Genomic DNA, 16,652 nt, shown 5'->3' with positions numbered 1-16,652 from the left:
TCTGATTAGGCAATCTATTTATAAGAGGTGGTTACCAACTCGGTATTTCAAACCCTTGGAAGTTTGAAGAGCATGCTAAAGAATCCATTTTATCATAACTTCAAGAAAGAGTAAATGCCCAAAAACAGCTCGTACCCCTAGATAGTATGAAATGAGCAACAATATGTGCACCTTAAAAGACAAGGATCAGGATGACAACAAAAAATTGATATTTATGGAAATATAACACAATTTCATAAAATTTCATTTCAGTGTAACCTTACAAAAAGGGTTTTTCAGCCGAGCGCAATTTCATTTTGTTGCAGACATATATAACAATTTTTATTCATCTCCAAATGAAATTTATATTAAGAAATAACACAAGAATTAGGGTTGTTTTCAACATAATAACCACTTGCATGACAAGGATCATAGTTAGCCTTGCTTAAAGCACAAATGAGGTCTGCTATATTTGTCTCGCACGGATCCTTTTTCTTCTCAGGTTCTTTGTTAGCACCAACAGACACTATGTCTGCAAAACAAATTTTTCTTAGTTTGCACACTATCATTACTGGATCAACATCCCCGATTACTGTTATCTTCTTCGCTTCCATGTCTATAGATACTGAATTAACTCCTACGAACATAATGACAAGAAAAGAAATGTGAGAAGTGAGAACCCTTCGTTGAGAGGGTGAGGTGAAAACTTGTATTACCTTCAAGGCCAGAAACAGATTTTAAGGCCTTTTGTTTGGTTTTGTTATCATGTACATCTAATTTCAACACTGCTTTCTGTAACAACAAAAGAACACGCATCAAACATTATAAAACTAGATTGTGTGAAGCTTGAAAACTAAATATTTGAAATATCTTGCAAAACCATCATCAAACTGAAAAAGACTTTACCAATCTCATGCGTTTAGAGAGTTTACTCACCTGCATTAATTCGTCTGATACTTTTGAGATGCCTGACGTTGAGAAAATAGAGACTCGATTGGAGATTCGAAGAAGAAAAATCGAGAGATTGAGTGGAGAAAAAGAAAGGGAGGAACACAACTATTTAAATTGTGGAAATTTAGTCAAGTTGGGGAATTACCAACTCCCAGTAATCAACTTGATGGTCCAAACATCACACTCTGAACCACCGATGACATATGTTTTTCGGTAAGAAAATAGGAAACACCAATGTAATTGGTCTGCCTCTCACTCTCTCAACATTTACCGACTATAAATGAAAACAACTTCCGGATAGTTACAAAATTTCCACCATTTTATAATTTTTGTTGACCAAGACTAGTTCAAGTCTCGATCAAGTAGTCCAGCCACTTGTTCATGTCTCCTTCCAAGAACGCAATCGAATTCTTATCGTCCACCAAGTAAGACGCAGGAAGGTGACTGTTCAAAATAACAGTAAAATCAAGAGACAGTCGTATAAAACGTATACTCAGTTATTATACCGTGCATTGATATCATCATGTCTTCAGTTTTGCATTAACAAGAGCATTGAGTCAAAAGTTTCATGATACAAGGTTCAAATGCCAAAAATACAAATGAAAGATTCACATTGCGAAATTACGCACCGTTCCACAGAACACTCCCCTCACTGTCTTCTCCTTGTTGACATACACATTGACAATCATGCAATACTGACTTATGAGCCCAATAAGTACTGGCTCTGTGTCAAACCCATGTAGCTTGGCTTGGGTTTTGTTTTCCAGTCAAGCTTTTGATGTCATGGAATTTGTAGATAGAATTAGAAATAGTCGACCAATCCAAAGTAGTCTGATGATGGATTAATGTCATCACTACAAATATTATTTTCTCTTGGTATTAGATGAGTTTTCAAAAAAAAAAAATGTATATATTGGTGTTAGACTTTGTTAAATCTAGTTACATGGGTGTATGTTTTCTCTTGGTGTGTGCTTACAAATTCTAAGCACCAACTGGGCTTTGGGTGCTCTAAACTAAAAGATCGTCCTCCAAATAAATTCGCAAAGCTATGCAACTTTCATTTGTAGCAAAGATCACCTGGACAAAGGAATGGGCAAAAGGAAGCGACTAGCTAAGACACTGACAAATTTGGTTAGACCAAACCTAGATAACTAGGTGTATCCAAATATAGACCTTATACCCAAGAATGACAAAATCTTTTGAATGATGGACCCCACATGAATGGATATACAGAACCGATGGCTGAATGCCACGTATTGGACATGCCATTTGTAGATAAAAAATCTGTAACTTCAGTTATCACCACCATCTCATATGTTTATCTACATATAAAGTATCTAGATTCTAAAATAAAAGTTGTAACACTGCAAGCATTCGGGAAATACAAGCAGGTAATACCGTTATGGCAAGGAAATGGCTATGTGGCTTGCACCTGTAGTTAGGTTGGCAAGGTCTGTTTTCTGCACTATCAATTCTTCTTAATATAAAGGAGAATGATTTTGCTAACGTGTCGGAACCACAACACCCCTTATATTTTTTCCAATAAAAATAAGCCACATGGAAAATATTAATTGTTCCTTTTACAAAGAGATACATGTTTGTGTACAGAAATATTGAGAAAAGACACTACTCTTGGTAAATCTGTAGAATTGAATGAATGGTTTGTGAAAAGATCAATCGGGTAACTAGTAATACGAAAAGATATCTTTGGATTGAAGTATCCTTACAACTCAGTATTTTATATCTAAAAAGGCACCTCTTTTGTCGATTAAGGATATTTTGAAAAGACACGTCTTCTCCTAAATTCCTTGTCTAAATTCATTCATTGGATCTTTAATTTGGATACAAAATTACAACATAACTCTAACTTGGAGAACAAACAACCTTTCTTTCTCCTAAATTCCTTGTCTAAATTCTCAAAAAAAGATCTCCCTCAATACAAGGTCGCTCGGTCCCTTATATAGGGATTTACATAGTGGATGACAGCTAATAAAGCCCTTATTTTAGGATCTAGCGTGCGTTAATATATTGACTCTTTTCGCATGTGCTCTATAACATCGCATGGCTCTTCACACTTTTCTCGGGATTAAGCTGACGTCATCCGATGCGTCATTTTGAATAAGATGTATGCGATTGTCTTCACTTGGTCTTGATAATCAGTACTTCGCACGCGTTATTAATATGCGGTATTCTGTGTCTACATTTTTCCTCTTCTCATGTCGTTTCTTTGGAAGAAGATAGCGATATGAGAAACTTCAATTTATTTTTCTGCACCCGTTCATGTTTTCGTATTCTTCCCTGCCGACATATTTTCTTAATTTAAGCATGTCAACTTACGCGTGTCTTCTCATCCACTCGTCATCTGACACGTCTCTTGTAACCGCTTCTTCTTATCTATTCGTTTTCAATCATCGCATTAATAGGGTTAATATCTTGGGAATTGGGAGTAAATATTTATTTACTCTCGATCTTCTTCTTTCTTCTTTCTTTTTACTCTTTCTTCCCCCTCTCTGCAACTATTTTTCTTTTGCTGTTATTTTTCTGGTTCAACCCTTGAAGCTGATCTTGCCATTATCTTTTACCCTTTCCCTTCTTTATCTTCGTGTTTTACCTCTGTTTTACTTCTCGTATTCTGATCATCACCCCGATCTTAATTTATCTGATCATCTTTGATTATTTTTTCATTATCTCTCATTCCCATACTAAGAAATGCCTCAAGCTGGTTGGAAGAACGAAAGAGCATTTGATAAATTTAAAAAAGAATTTGGTGCAAGGGGCTTCTCACTATGCACCCCTGCTGGCTCAAAACCTCTTCTACACTTGGACCTGAATCATTTTCTCTTGAAGAATGGAATGACCAGAAGATCATTATTTCAGTGGGACAACTTCTCGCTGGTCTTCCTATTCCTCTCTATAACCATCAAATTCCCTTATTTTATGGAATTATATCTGATGTGAGGTTCTCGCGTGGAATTTTTCAACTGAGCGGTGATAGCATTAGGATAACCATGGAATACGCTCGTCGCACAGCAGGACTAGAATCTCTTTACCCATTTTTTGAGGTACGAAATCCAGAACATCTACATAAGGAAATTAATCCTGCCGATTACACCATTTAATTTTTTTTTCAAGAACTATGATGTTACCGTTATGAAGAATAACACATCCAAATGTGGTATTTGCCCTAGTCAAGGAAAGACGGTATCGCGGAGAATGAAAAAATCATGCGAGATGTTGATTTTCATGACTCTACGATTATCACCGCTCGTAGGTCAAACGATACTCGATGGTTGGGTTATCCCATCATTTATGTAGGCCCCTACATATGGAAGAAGCGAAGATGGCTCAACTCTTCCTCTTCCTACGGGATTACCCGCTTATGACCCTTGGGTATTCAGATGGCCTGAAGAATCTGGTGTGGTATGTTAATTTCAACTCTCCCTTTTTTATTTTATTTTAATTCTTTTATCTTTTTCTTACCACTTTCTTTGGTACCAACTTTCCAAATAGTCAAAGAAGTCTAAAAAATCACCTCATTCGTCATCTTCGCACGATAATGGAGTAAGAAATATTCTTTGTTTAATTTTAACATTATTGTTGTCTCTGTTTCTTATCTTCATTTGTGTGCGAAGATTGAAGCTGGAGAGATTGGTGGTTCTGGAGAAGTTGTAGGTGTCAAAGGTAAGGGTGTACTTCGCGACAAGAAGACTGCTTATAAACCCTCTTCTAAGAATCCTTTAAAGAAGCGGAAAGCACCTTCTCCCTCTTCTTCAAATTCTCACTCTAGCGATGATGATGATATTCTTCTCACTGAAGAACCTTCAGTCATCTTTTCTATGGAGCAGTCATCCGACATCTTTTCTAACTCCATGTCAGCAATTGGAAATGAGCCATTAACTCGCGCATATGAAACTATTGCGAAGATACTACAAGAATCACATTTTATAGCCACACTAGCTACTTCAGTGTATGTGGAAAAATGGTTATATTTCTATACTTAAATCATGATGTGGCAAAAACAAAAATGTAGCCACATCAAAACAACTGCTGTGGCAAAATAACGGGGTTTTGCCTCACCAGGGTTGGGTGTGCGGCAAAAAGGCGATCTATTGCTTCAGTGAACATTTTAGGTGTCGCAAAAAAACGTAGTAACTTATTTTTATTATTAGTAAATAAATTAATAAATTAAAATTCTAGTCTAACTGTGCAAACCTCCCCGTTAGACCCGTACATATTCCCTTTCTCGGTTAAGAATAATCACTCTCTCTCTCCGTTTCCCCGTCTTCTCTCTCTGGTTCCCTCTTCCTTTTTCTTTCCTTCACATTTTCAGTTTTAGATCCAAGGGAAAATATATTTTCATTTTCCGTTGACACTATTGATCTTCTGCTAACTCCATGTCAAAATAAGATTTTCTGATTTTGAAGTCTTGATTCCTTTTGGGCTTGCAAAGTTTGGTTAATTCTTATTTGATTATGATATTGAGCAGATCCGGTTGAAGAAATTTTGCTTGATTTGGGAAAAAAGGAAGGGAAAGTCTCGGTTAGTAAAAATAATATTGTTTGATTCTACACCGATTTCAAATATTTAAGTAGTTAATTACAAAGATCTGATGCACAAGTAGGGTTCATTATTCCACCAATTTCTTTTCTTTGTTACTCTGGATCGGTAGTTTGCTAACAATTTCCGTTTTTTTCCTTTTGTTTTCATTTCTTAAATTAGTTATAGCCTAAAAGTTTTGATTTTACAGACCCAATATGATACATTGATACTGCCAATCAAGATGGGGATGTTTTCGGTGCAAGGGTAAGCTTCAAATCTCCCATAATAGTAAATGATTATTTATAGATCTTTAGACTTTGATTGTGAAACTAATTATTTTTTTTGTACACTAATTTTTTTTTAATATAATACTCGATAATATAATAATTTCTTTAAAATAGTAAAATTCTCTGTTGATTTTGATAAATTCGGGTGTGTGGGTGAGAAACGAGTTTAGCCCATAAACAATGTACTGTAAGGGAGTACTTTAGATTCGAGAGATCAATCTGTACAAATCCGGTCTAAACTTAGAAATGACCGTTCCAAACTTGCTTCGGTTACAAAGTGAAGGAGAAGGGTTGGTTTTTGGGAGGGAAGCGAAGAGAATGTTGAGACCAGAATAGTTGATTCTGGAAGAGTAGTTGTTTCACGACTTGTATCAGAAAGTGGGAAGCTAACAGATGGAAAGCTAGCAAATATTTTCTGATTGTTGTATCCTCCTGACCTGAACTTGTTGTTCGGTGGAAATAGGTAAGACTTATTTATACAAGGCTAAGTGAAACGTACTCTGGTCTCGTAAGAAATGGAAAACGGATGAGTAAATAGGAGGAGGTGGTAACTGGTAACGCCTGAAATTGATGTTCCATAAAAGAAAGCGTTTCACCATTACTCCCTGTATTTACTAACCGCCTCATCCTTATGACATTGTCTTATAACGGGCGTAGTGTACGCCGCACGCTGTAAACCGCCAAACCAATACCCAATGAGCATCCCCCAGTTTGTGACATATGTTGATGTCTCGAGTGTTTTCGTGGAAAACATGTAGCATGTTGTTGTTCGACAAGTTGAGCTTGGGAGACTTGTCGGCTCGGTGGTGACCTTCGACGGTCGAGATTTTGCATCTTGAGAGGAAGGGTAGCCGTTGATTATTGCAACCCTTCGTTTGGTAGCTAGTGGCATGAAAGCATGGCCGGTACGACTTTAATATGGCCTAGTTTAGGCGCAGCCAAAAGTTAAGGTTTTCTGGCTTTATTTGGGCGCGACCAAACTAGGGTTTGGCATCGGGCCAAAGGTTTCCATGCGATAGGTGGTAACTTTGGACGGCTAAGATCTGCATCTTAGATGGAAAAGTGGTCATTGAACTTCGCAAGCCTTTGTTTTAGTAGCCGCATAGGGAAGGCCGACATGGTATGGCGCAGCAACGTGGTTGGCATGCCATTCTCACATGTGGCATGGCTGGCATGCCTTGGCGCGGTTTGGGCGTGACCAAAACAAAGGTTTTGGTGTTGGGCCAAAGGTTATCATGCATTGGTTGGCGACCTTGTACGGCTAATATTTGCATCTTAGATGGAAGGATGTCTGTTGATCGTCGCCAGCCTTTGTTTTGGTAACCGCATAGGGAAGGCCGGCATGGTATGGCGCGACAAAGTGTATGGCATGCCATTGGCACATGTGGCATGGCCGGCATGCCTTGGCGCGGTTTGAGCGTGAACAAAACTAGGGTTTTGGGCCAAAGGTTACCATGCATTGGTTGGCGACCTTGGACGGCTAAGATTTGCATCTTAGATGGAAGGATGGTCGTTGATCGTCGCAAGCTTTTGTTATCAGTAACCGCATATGGAAGGCCGGCATGGTATGGCGCGGCAAGGTAGCTGGCATGCCATTGGCACATGTGGCATGGCCGGCATGCCTTGGCGCGGTTTGGGTGTGACCAAAACTAGGGCTTTGGCGTTGGGCCAAAGGTTACCATGCGTTGGTTGGTGACCTTGGACGGCTGAGATTTGCATCTAAGATGGAAGGGTGGTCATTGATTGTCGCACGCATTCGTTTTGCATCCGTGACGTGAAGGACGACATGGCATGGCTTAGGCGCGACAAGGTGGATGGCGCGGCATGCCATTGGCACATGTGGCATGGTCGGCATGCCTTGGCGTGGTTTAGGCGCGGCCAAACTAGGGTTTTGGCGTTGGGCCAAAGGTTACCATGCGTCGGTTGGTGACCTTGGACGGCTGAGATTTGCATCTAAGATGGAAGGGTGGCCGTTGATTGTCGCGCGCCTTCGTTTTGGCAGCCGTGAAGGGAAGGCCGGCATGGCATGGCTTAGGCGCGGCAAGGTGGACGGCGCGACACGCCATTGGCACATGTGGCATGGTAGGCATTCCATGGCGTGGTTTAGGCGCGACCAAACTAGGGTTTTGGTGTTGGGCCAAAGGTTACCATACGTTATTTGGCGACCTTGGACGGCTAAGATTTTCATTTAAGATGGAAGGGTGGCTGTTGATAATCGCACGCCTTCGTTTTGGTAGCCGCGAAGGGAAGGCCGGCGTGGCATGGCTTAGGCGCGGCAAGATGGATAGCGAGACATGCCATTGGCACATGTGGCATGGTCGGCATGCCTTGGCGTAGTTTAGGCGCGGCCAAACTAGGGTTTTGGCGTTGGGCCAAAAGTTACCATACATTGGTTGGTGACCTTGGATGGCTGAGATTTGCATCTAAGATGGAAGGGTGGTCGTTGATTGTCGCATGCCTTCGTTTTGGCAGTCGTGAAGGGAAGGCTGGCATGGCATGGCTTAGGCGCGGTATGTCATTGGCACATGTGGCATGGCATGCCTTGGCGCGGTTTGGCGTGGCCAAAACTAGGGTTTTGGGCCAAAGGTTACCATGCGTTGTCTGGCGACCTTGGACGGCTAAGATTTGCATCTCAGATTGAAGGGTGGTCGTTGATCATCGCACGCCTTCGTTTTGGTTGTCGCATAGGGAAGGCCGGCATGGTATGACGCGGCAAGGTGGTTGACATGCCATTAGCACATGTGACATGGCATGCCTTGGCGCGGTTTGGCGTGGCCAAAACTAGGGTTTTGGGCCAAAGGTTACCATGCGTTGTCTGGCGACCTTGGACGGCTAAGATTTGCATCTCAGATTGAAGGGTGGTCGTTGATCATCGCACGCCTTCGTTTTGGTTGCCGCATAGGGAAGGCCGGCATGGTATGACGCGGCAAGGTGGTTGGCATGCCATTAGCACATGTGACATGGCATGCCTTGGCGCGGTTTGGAGTGGCCCAAACTAGGGTGTTGGGTCAAAGGTTACCATGCGTTGTATGGCGACCTTTGACGGCTAAGATTTGCATCTAAGATTGAAGCGTGGTCGTTGATCATCGCACGCCTTCGTTTTGGTAGACGCATAGGGAAGTCCGGCATGGTATGGCGCAGCAAGGTGGTTGGCATGCCATCGACACGGTTGTGCGGCTGGCATGGTTGGCATGCCTTGGCGCGGTAGCATGAGAATTAGAGTTTGGCTTAGATGATGTCAGTTAGTATTAAGGCATCTTCCGTGGAACATGACCCATGTAAAAAAAAGGTTACCCGGTAATTCTTACGTAGGCATGCTGATTGATTCAATAAATGTGCTAATGGTCATAGTGACGTCATGTCAGATGTACAGTTTTACGATTTTGACCCTAAGCTAAAAACCACCATCAACATTAAGTCCCCTGCTTAGCTCGGAACAGGAGCATTGTTGCGAGGTAAGCATAAGATGGTGACAGGCGAGGAAAAAAATCGAAATGACAGGTCATGAAAAGATGGTCAGGAAAGTCCGACTAACCTTTTTCGAGAGGTAAGGAGAGTTCATGGTCCTCATGTTTGGCAGCCTTGCGTAGATTTTATTTGTGGTGTAGACCGTGAAGTGGTGAGATGAATATCGTCGGCTTAGTCTGGCCATGTATCACTTTGGCTGGGTTAGGGAACATCATGACGCTGGCTTGGCGAGTTCTTGATGTTGGCGTGGCAAGTCATGGCACGAACGGCTTGGCATGGTGGGGCCAAGGTAATGGCGCGGACGGCTTGGCATGGTGGGTCCAAGGAAATGGTGTGGACTTCTTGGCATGGTGGGGCCAAGGCAAGGCGTGGTTTGGTGAGGAAAATCATGTGGACGGCTTGGTGTGGTGGGGCCAAGGCATGGTGCGGGAGGCTTGGCATGGTGGGGCCAAGGCAATGGCGCGGTTTGGTGAGGCAAAGCATGCGCGGACGGCTTGGCATGGTGATTTGTCTTCGCGGGTCCGGTTGCCTCTTTTCCTTACTTGACTCAAATATGAAGTCCTTTCCTTATTCAAACTCCCAAGTACTATGCCTATAAAAGGGGGCCGGACTCTCCTTTTATTTTATACCTTTATTTATTTTTTTTTATTCTGGTCGTGTGGTAACAGTAAAACGGACGAGCGAATCCTAGGTATGTCTTCCAGCACTTCCTCTTTAACTTGTTTTTCTTGTTTTCTTGTGTTAGTGCAAATCCTAGATGTAGGCGTACCTTTTCATGAACTTGTAAAAATATTTTTCTTTTGTGTTGGTATGAATCCTAGGCGTAAATAAACTTTGCGTGAACTTGTAGTAACATTTAGGCGTGAATACCGTAATAATGTTGGCCACCTCAATTACTGTGTAAAGTAGGCATGCATGAGCTAGTAACTATCATTCCCTTCCCGTGAAAACCTAGCTCCTAGGGTTTCCTCCCTTTTCCTGGTGTATCCGTGTGTATTGTTCCCACGGTGGGGAGCGCCTCCTCGTCCGGGCGTAAATTTCCTGCTGCAGGGTACGGCCTTGGCATGAGGTAGTGATGCAGGGTCTGTCAGTCCCTATTTCTTTGCTGATGCGCATTATGACTCTGCAACAAATTGGTTTGCGTCCCGGATGGATCTCCTGTGTATGATAAAATAATTTTCATGCATTTTCCATAATAATTTCTCTTCGTATTGTTCCATTGTAGTTATTTCGAAGGTGAAAGTAGCGTGAGAGAATTTCGTTAGGATGTCATTTGAGAAAAGTTCTACCGTACCGAAATATGTTGGCAATTCCAAGCCAAACATATATGATGAGTTCTTTACAACATCCGCCACAATTAGGAAAAATCATCCCAAGTACTGCAAGGGAGTAGTTTAGGTTCGAGATTTCAATCTGTATAAATCCATCCTTAACCAAGAAATTGCCATTCCATACTTGCTTCGGTTACAAGTGAAGGAGAAGGGTTGGTTTTGGGGAGGGAAGCGAAGAGAGTGTTGAGACCAGATTAGTTGATTCTGGAAGAGTAGTTGTTTCACGACTTGTATCAAAAAGTGTGAAGCTAACAGATGGAAAGCTAGCAAATGTTTTCTAAGTGTTGTATCCTCCTGACCTGAACTTGTTGTTCGGTGGAAATAGGTAAGACCTATTTATACAAGTCGAAGTGAAACGTACTCTGGTCTCGTAAGAAATGGAAAACGGATGAGTAAATAGGAGGAGGTGGTAACCGGTAACGCCTGGAATTGATGTTCCATAAAATAAAGCGTTTCACCATTACTCCTTGTATTTACTAACCGCCTCATCCTTATGACATTGTATTATAACGGGCGTAGTGTACGCCGCACGTTGTAAACCGCCAAACCAATACCCAATGAGCATCCCCCAGTTTGTGACATGTGTTGATGTCACGAGTGTTTTCGTGGAAAACATGTAGCATGTTTTTGTTCGGCAATTTGAGCTTGGGAGACTTACCGGCTCGGTGGTGACCTTCGATGGTCGAGATTTTGCATCTTGAGAGGAAGGGTAACACTTGATTATTGCAACCCTTCGTTTGGTAGCCAGTGGCATGAAAGCATGGCCGGTACGGCTTTAATATGGCCTAGTTTAGGCGTGGCCAAAAGTTAGGGTTTTGGATTTGTTTGGGCGCGACCAAACTAGAGCTTGGTGCCGGGCCAAAGGTTGCCATGCATTAGCGGATAACCTTGGACGGCTAAGATCTGCATCTTAGATGGAAAAGTGGTCTTTGATATTCGCAAGCCTTTGTTTTGGTAGACGCATAGGGAAGGACGGCATGGTATGGCGCGGCAAGGTGGTTGTCATGTCATTGGCACATGTGGCATGGCTGGCATGCCTTGGCGCGGTTTGGGCATGACCAAAACTAGGGTTTTGGGCCAAAGGTTACCATGTGTTGGTTGGCGACCTTGTACGGCTAAGATTTGCATCTTAGATGGAAGGATGACCTTTGATCGTCGCAAGCCTTTGTTTTGGTAACCGCATAGGGAAGGTCGGCATGGTATGGCGCGGCAAGGTGGCTGGCATGGCATTGTCACATGTGGCATGGCAGGCATGCTTTGGCGCGGTTTGGGCGTGACCAAAACTAGGGTTTTGGCATTGGGCCAAAGGTCACCATGTGTTTGTTGGTGACCTTGGAAGGCTGAGATTTGCATCTAAGATGGAAGGGTGGTCGTTGATTGTCGCACGACTTTGTTTTGGCAGCCGTGAAGGGAAGGCCGGCATGGCATGGCTTAGGCACGGCAAGGTGGATGATGCGACATGCCATTGGAACATGTGGCATGGTCGGCATGCCTTGGTGTGGTTTAGGCGCGGCCAAACTAGGGTTTTGGCGTTGGGCCAAAGGTTACCATGCGTTGGTTGGTGACCTTAGACGGCTGATATTTGCATCTAAGATGGAAGGGTGGTCGTTGATTGTCGCACGCCTTCGTTTTTGCAGCCGTGAAGGGAAGGCCGGAATGGCATGGCTTAGGCGCGGCAAGGTGGATGGCGCGGCATGCAATTGGCACATGTGGCATGGTCGGCATGACTTGGCGTGGTTTAGGCGCGGCCAAACTAGGGTTTTGGCGTTGGGCCAAAGATTACCATGCGTTGTTTGGCGACCTTGGACGGCTAATATTTGCATATAAGATGGAAGGGTGGCCATTGATCATCGCGCGCCTTCGTTTTGGGAGCCGCGAAGGGAAGGAAGGTATGGCATGGCTTAGGCGCGGCAAGGTGGATGGAGCGGCATGCCATTGGCACATGTGGCATGGTCGACATGCCTTTGCGTGGTTTAGGCGCGGCCAAACTAAGGTTTTGGCGTTGGTACAAAGGTTACCATGCATTGGTTGATGACCTTGGACGGCTGAGATTTGCATTTAAGATGTAAGTGTGGTCATTGATTATCGCACGCCTTCGTTTTGGCAGCCGTGAAGGGAAGGCCGGCATGGCATGGCTTAGGCGCGTCAAGGTGGATGGCGCGGCATGCCATTGGCACATGTGGCATGGTCGGCATGCCTTCGCGTGGTTTAGGCGCGGCCAAACTAGGGTTTTGGCGTTGGGCAAAAGGTTACCATGCGTTGTTTGGCGACCTTGGACAGCTAAGATTTGCATCTAAGATGGAAGGGTGGACGTTGATCATTGCACGTCTTCGTTTTGTTAGCCGCATAGAGAAGGCCGGCATGGTATGCCACGGCAAGGTGGTTGGCATGCCATTGGCACATGTGGCATGGCATGCCTTGGTGCGGTTTGGCGTGGCCAAAACTAGGGTTTGGGCCAAAGGTTACCATGCGTTGTTTGGCGACCTTGGACGTCTAAGATTTGTATCTAAGATGGAAGAGTGGTCGTTGATCATCGCACGCCTTCGTTTTGGTAACCGCATAGGGAAGGTCGGCATGGTATGGCGCAGCAAGGTGGTTGGCATGACATTGGCACAGTGGTGCGGATGGCATGGTTGGCATGCCTTGGCGCGGTAGTATAAAAATTAGGGTTTGGCATAGATGATGTCAGTCAGTGTTAAGGGTTCTGTCGTGGAACATGACCCATGTTAAAAAAAAGGGTGCCCCGATAATTTTTACGTAGACATGCTGATTGATTCAATAAATGTGCTAATGGTCATAGTGACGTCATGTCAGATGTACAGTTTTACGATTTTGACCCTAAGCTAAAAACCACCATCAACAACAGTATAAGAAAATTTTGTTAGGATGTCACCTGAGAATGGTCCTGCCACTATGTCGAAAAACGTTAGAAAATCCAAGCCTAACACTGATGAGGAATTATTTACAACGTCTACAACAGTTAAGAGAAACCATCCCAAATATGTGGCTATCCTTCTGAGTGGTTCAGAAAATGAAGGAGACGCCCAATCAGTTCGGCTAGGGCGCGTGATACGATTTTGTCTTCAGAAAAATGAGTATCCTTCTTCTCCTATTGACTTCAGGGCTTTTTCAAAGTCCATTGCGTTCTTTTGATGAATGGATGTGGTTCATGATAATTCAAGACTGGGTAAGAGATAGTCTTACCAGGGCGCAAATCATCAATGCGGTCATGGCTTCTGCGACACTTCAAATCAGGAATGACATCGTGGGTTTGGTTACTTTTATCTCCATATGGTGTCCGGATGCTCATACGGCCATATGCAGGGGGGTGAAATGACTATTTCTTTTGAGAGTGTAGCCGTCCTGTTGAATCTTCCAATAACAGGGAACCTTGACATTACTTTGTTTGGTGAGGAAGAGCAAATGCGTGCCATTCTTGTCGCCAAGTCGGTAGGGTTTGTTAGGAAAGATTACGAAACGAACTGATTTTACGGCTGGTGGGTGTCTGAGTGGTTTTCGAAAGGCTCGGAACTGGATCAAATGAACGGTACCCTCTATGTCACTGCATTTTTGGATCTTTGGCTATCCATAGATATTCTTCATGATGGCTCTGGAAATAAGGAGATAAGACAGGATCTCATCAAACTGGCTATCAAATTGGCGAAAGGTGTTGTCCTCCCCATCAGTGGCTTGTTTCTTGGATCTTTGTACACCCATCTGGATCACTTGACTGCGGACATGTATGCTTATAATGGTCATATGAAAGTAGACTCGTATGTCCACATCACTTTTCTTCAAACGTGGTTGTGGGAGCATTTCAAAAATTATGCTCCTAAGCCGCTGGCTTCATTTCCTGATTCCTATGGAGGCTCCAGGATACTCCGCTGGTTGAACAAGCGTCCAAAATCTGGATCGAAGCTCATCGACTTCCTCGACAATGCATATGCAGTTAAATTTCGTCCTTGGGCCCTGATCCATGCGTCCGTAGTTCAGCCAAACACTTTTGTTGATGCCCCAAATATGACTTTGCTTTCCGCTAGAGAGAATATGAGCGTTGGAGAAATCATATTCATGCGAAGTTGTATACCCGAACACGTGCCATTTTTGTTCAGGGGATCTTATAAGGCGGTTCCTTATTATATTGACAGCGCTGCTCGGCATATGGGTTTTGACCAAGGAGTCCCGTTTCTTCGTCAGTCGGAGGCTCTGAAAGAATTGTTGTCAGCTGCTCTTGATGCCAGTGTTCTTGCGCAGGGTAGAAGCCTCCCTTTCCTGCTCTCAGAACGAATCCCGTCAACGACCTCCAAATACAATATGTTCTGGCAAGATGAGTTTATTGCCATCCATGGAGTTGTGAATGACGTGGTGAAAGATCCTCGTGGCAAGCCTTCTCCTGCGGTTTTGTAGAAACATCCATCGTTGAAGGAGCTTCCTACAGTTAAGAGGAAATCTCTCAGCCCGGATGTGGACAGTCCTCAGGAAAAGGAGCGAAGGTCTAAAAATAGTGCGGGTGGTTTTCATTTGGATTCGTCAGCTCTCGTGACTTTCAGTTCTTCCAACATACGGTTATGCATGGATCCTTCTTGATTTGACTGGTTCACACAAATCTTCTATTTCGGTTGAACATCTTTTCTTCTTTTATTTCACAACTCAGGGTCTTGACAACATGAACCCCTTTTCCAGACTCGCGCACAATCAGAAATCGGCGTCTAAGTTTCTTGAAGATGAAGAAGAGTCCGGAGAAGAGGAACGTTCGGGATCCAGTGGTGATGCTAGAAGTACTTCTGAAAGTAGCACTAAGTCTTCCTCCAGCGAGTCCGTAGATGAGTCGGTAAGTTTCCGCGTTCTTCTTCTCCTTTTTTTATTTTTTTTGAAACAAAACTAAACTGTAATATCACAGGGAGGAACCGTTTCTGAAGATGGCCCTGAGGTGGAGACTCATCACGGTGAAGATGTAGCTTTGACCCCAACCGTAGAAGCCGCGCCTGCTGGTGATTTGGAAATGGAGGTTGAAGACATCGCTGCAAACCAGATGGTGCAAAGTACTTCGGTGACCGTTGGCGCAATTGTAGTCAGGAATCCTCCGCCGGTCACAGATTCAGTTGCGTGCGCCATTTTTTCCCTCCATATTTGGTTCCTTTTCCAGATCATGTGTTGATTGGAGGCTTCAGTGTGCCAGGAAAATATGCGAAATTATACACTAAGATATGGGAAAGGTATGGACATATCTCCACAACTAAAAAGATCACTAGACGGTTCTCTCTAGTCAGGCGCGTGGAAGAATCCTTATCTTCGACTGACGACATGTGCAATGCGACTGGCCATACCGTTTCCGAGGATGTAATCTCGAGCTGGAAGTTCTACCTGGAAATGTGCGTAAACTTTGAGTTAAACACTCCCTGGTTTGTTGGGGATTTCACCGAGATGCAAAAGTTGCAGGCTGAGGCGACCAAAGGCCCCTCCGCGGACATGATCAATCAACAGGAAGCGGAAATCGAAAGGTTGTCCAAAAAATAAAAGCTGAAACGGGTGGCTCTCCAAAGCGCGGAGGAGGATTTCTCTAAGAAGAGCAAGCTATTGTTGAATGATTTTACTTGAAGATCTTCAGGGCTTCTTTTGCTTAGGTTTTTTTTTTGAAAGGCGAACGAAACGCCTAGTTTTTGGATTTTGGATTGGTAGATAATTGTTATCTATGAGGGTTTTGGATTATTCTTTGGAATGAATTTTAGAATAATGTCGTTTTGATCACGACTATAAGTAGCACAAATATTCCAGGAGAGTCATGAAACCTTGAATGTTGTATGACGCTAGAAAGTATGGGATGAAATTTGGGGATAACATGGCTATCGGTTTCTATTATCAATGTGAAAACTTGAAGTAGTAGATTATGTACTTTTTCTAACAAGACTTACTCGATTTTAGGGTCTCCCAGCAAAATGGATCTTCCGGGCGTAAGTCTGAGTTTTATGGGCGACGCCGTTGTGACTGTGAGAAGTCCCCAGTCATTCCTCATCGTGTAATAACTGATAACTGAGTCGTTGATCCCCCAACGTATCGTTTGCTTCTACCATCTTGATGTCTTGGTTGAAGAATGAAG

At 43.5% G+C, this 16,652-nt stretch overlaps 2 protein-coding genes across 5 annotated transcripts; one reads left to right on the top strand and one right to left on the bottom strand.

Annotated features, from left to right (window-relative positions):
• Positions 1–205: 205 nt before the first annotated feature.
• LOC113302482 (heavy metal-associated isoprenylated plant protein 39-like) lies at positions 206–1,128 on the bottom strand. 2 transcript variants are annotated; one of them, XM_026551392.1, is made up of 3 exons: positions 916–1,128; positions 696–771; positions 206–511 (listed from the first exon to the last, which is right to left on the bottom strand). In XM_026551392.1, exons 1-3 carry the CDS (start codon positions 919–921, stop codon positions 348–350), a joined length of 246 nt encoding a protein of 81 aa, XP_026407177.1. In that variant the 5' UTR covers positions 922–1,128; the 3' UTR covers positions 206–347. The 2 variants fall into 2 exon arrangements, with proteins under 2 accessions (XP_026407177.1, XP_026407176.1); XM_026551391.1 differs by having other exon boundaries at positions 206–616; positions 916–1,069.
• A 4,086-nt stretch (positions 1,129–5,214) lies between these two features.
• On the top strand, positions 5,215–16,381 carry LOC113306807. 3 transcript variants are annotated; one of them, XM_026555726.1, is made up of 4 exons: positions 5,215–5,469; positions 5,678–5,733; positions 15,239–15,386; positions 15,456–16,381. In XM_026555726.1, exons 2-4 carry the CDS (start codon positions 5,711–5,713, stop codon positions 15,711–15,713), a joined length of 429 nt encoding a protein of 142 aa, XP_026411511.1. In that variant the 5' UTR covers positions 5,215–5,469; positions 5,678–5,710; the 3' UTR covers positions 15,714–16,381. The 3 variants fall into 3 exon arrangements, 2 of the variants coding, with proteins under 2 accessions (XP_026411511.1, XP_026411512.1); XM_026555727.1 differs by lacking the exon at positions 5,215–5,469 and having other exon boundaries at positions 5,528–5,733; XR_003338843.1 differs by lacking the exons at positions 5,215–5,469; positions 5,678–5,733 and having other exon boundaries at positions 13,775–15,386.
• The last annotated feature ends 271 nt before the right edge of the window (positions 16,382–16,652 follow it).

Source organism: Papaver somniferum, chromosome 8 (genome assembly GCF_003573695.1).
Source record: "Papaver somniferum cultivar HN1 chromosome 8, ASM357369v1, whole genome shotgun sequence".
In the NCBI taxonomy this organism is placed as follows: Eukaryota; Viridiplantae; Streptophyta; class Magnoliopsida; order Ranunculales; family Papaveraceae; genus Papaver; species Papaver somniferum.
Note: the sequence above shows the minus strand (reverse complement) of the source record. Positions and strands in the feature narration are given on the sequence as shown.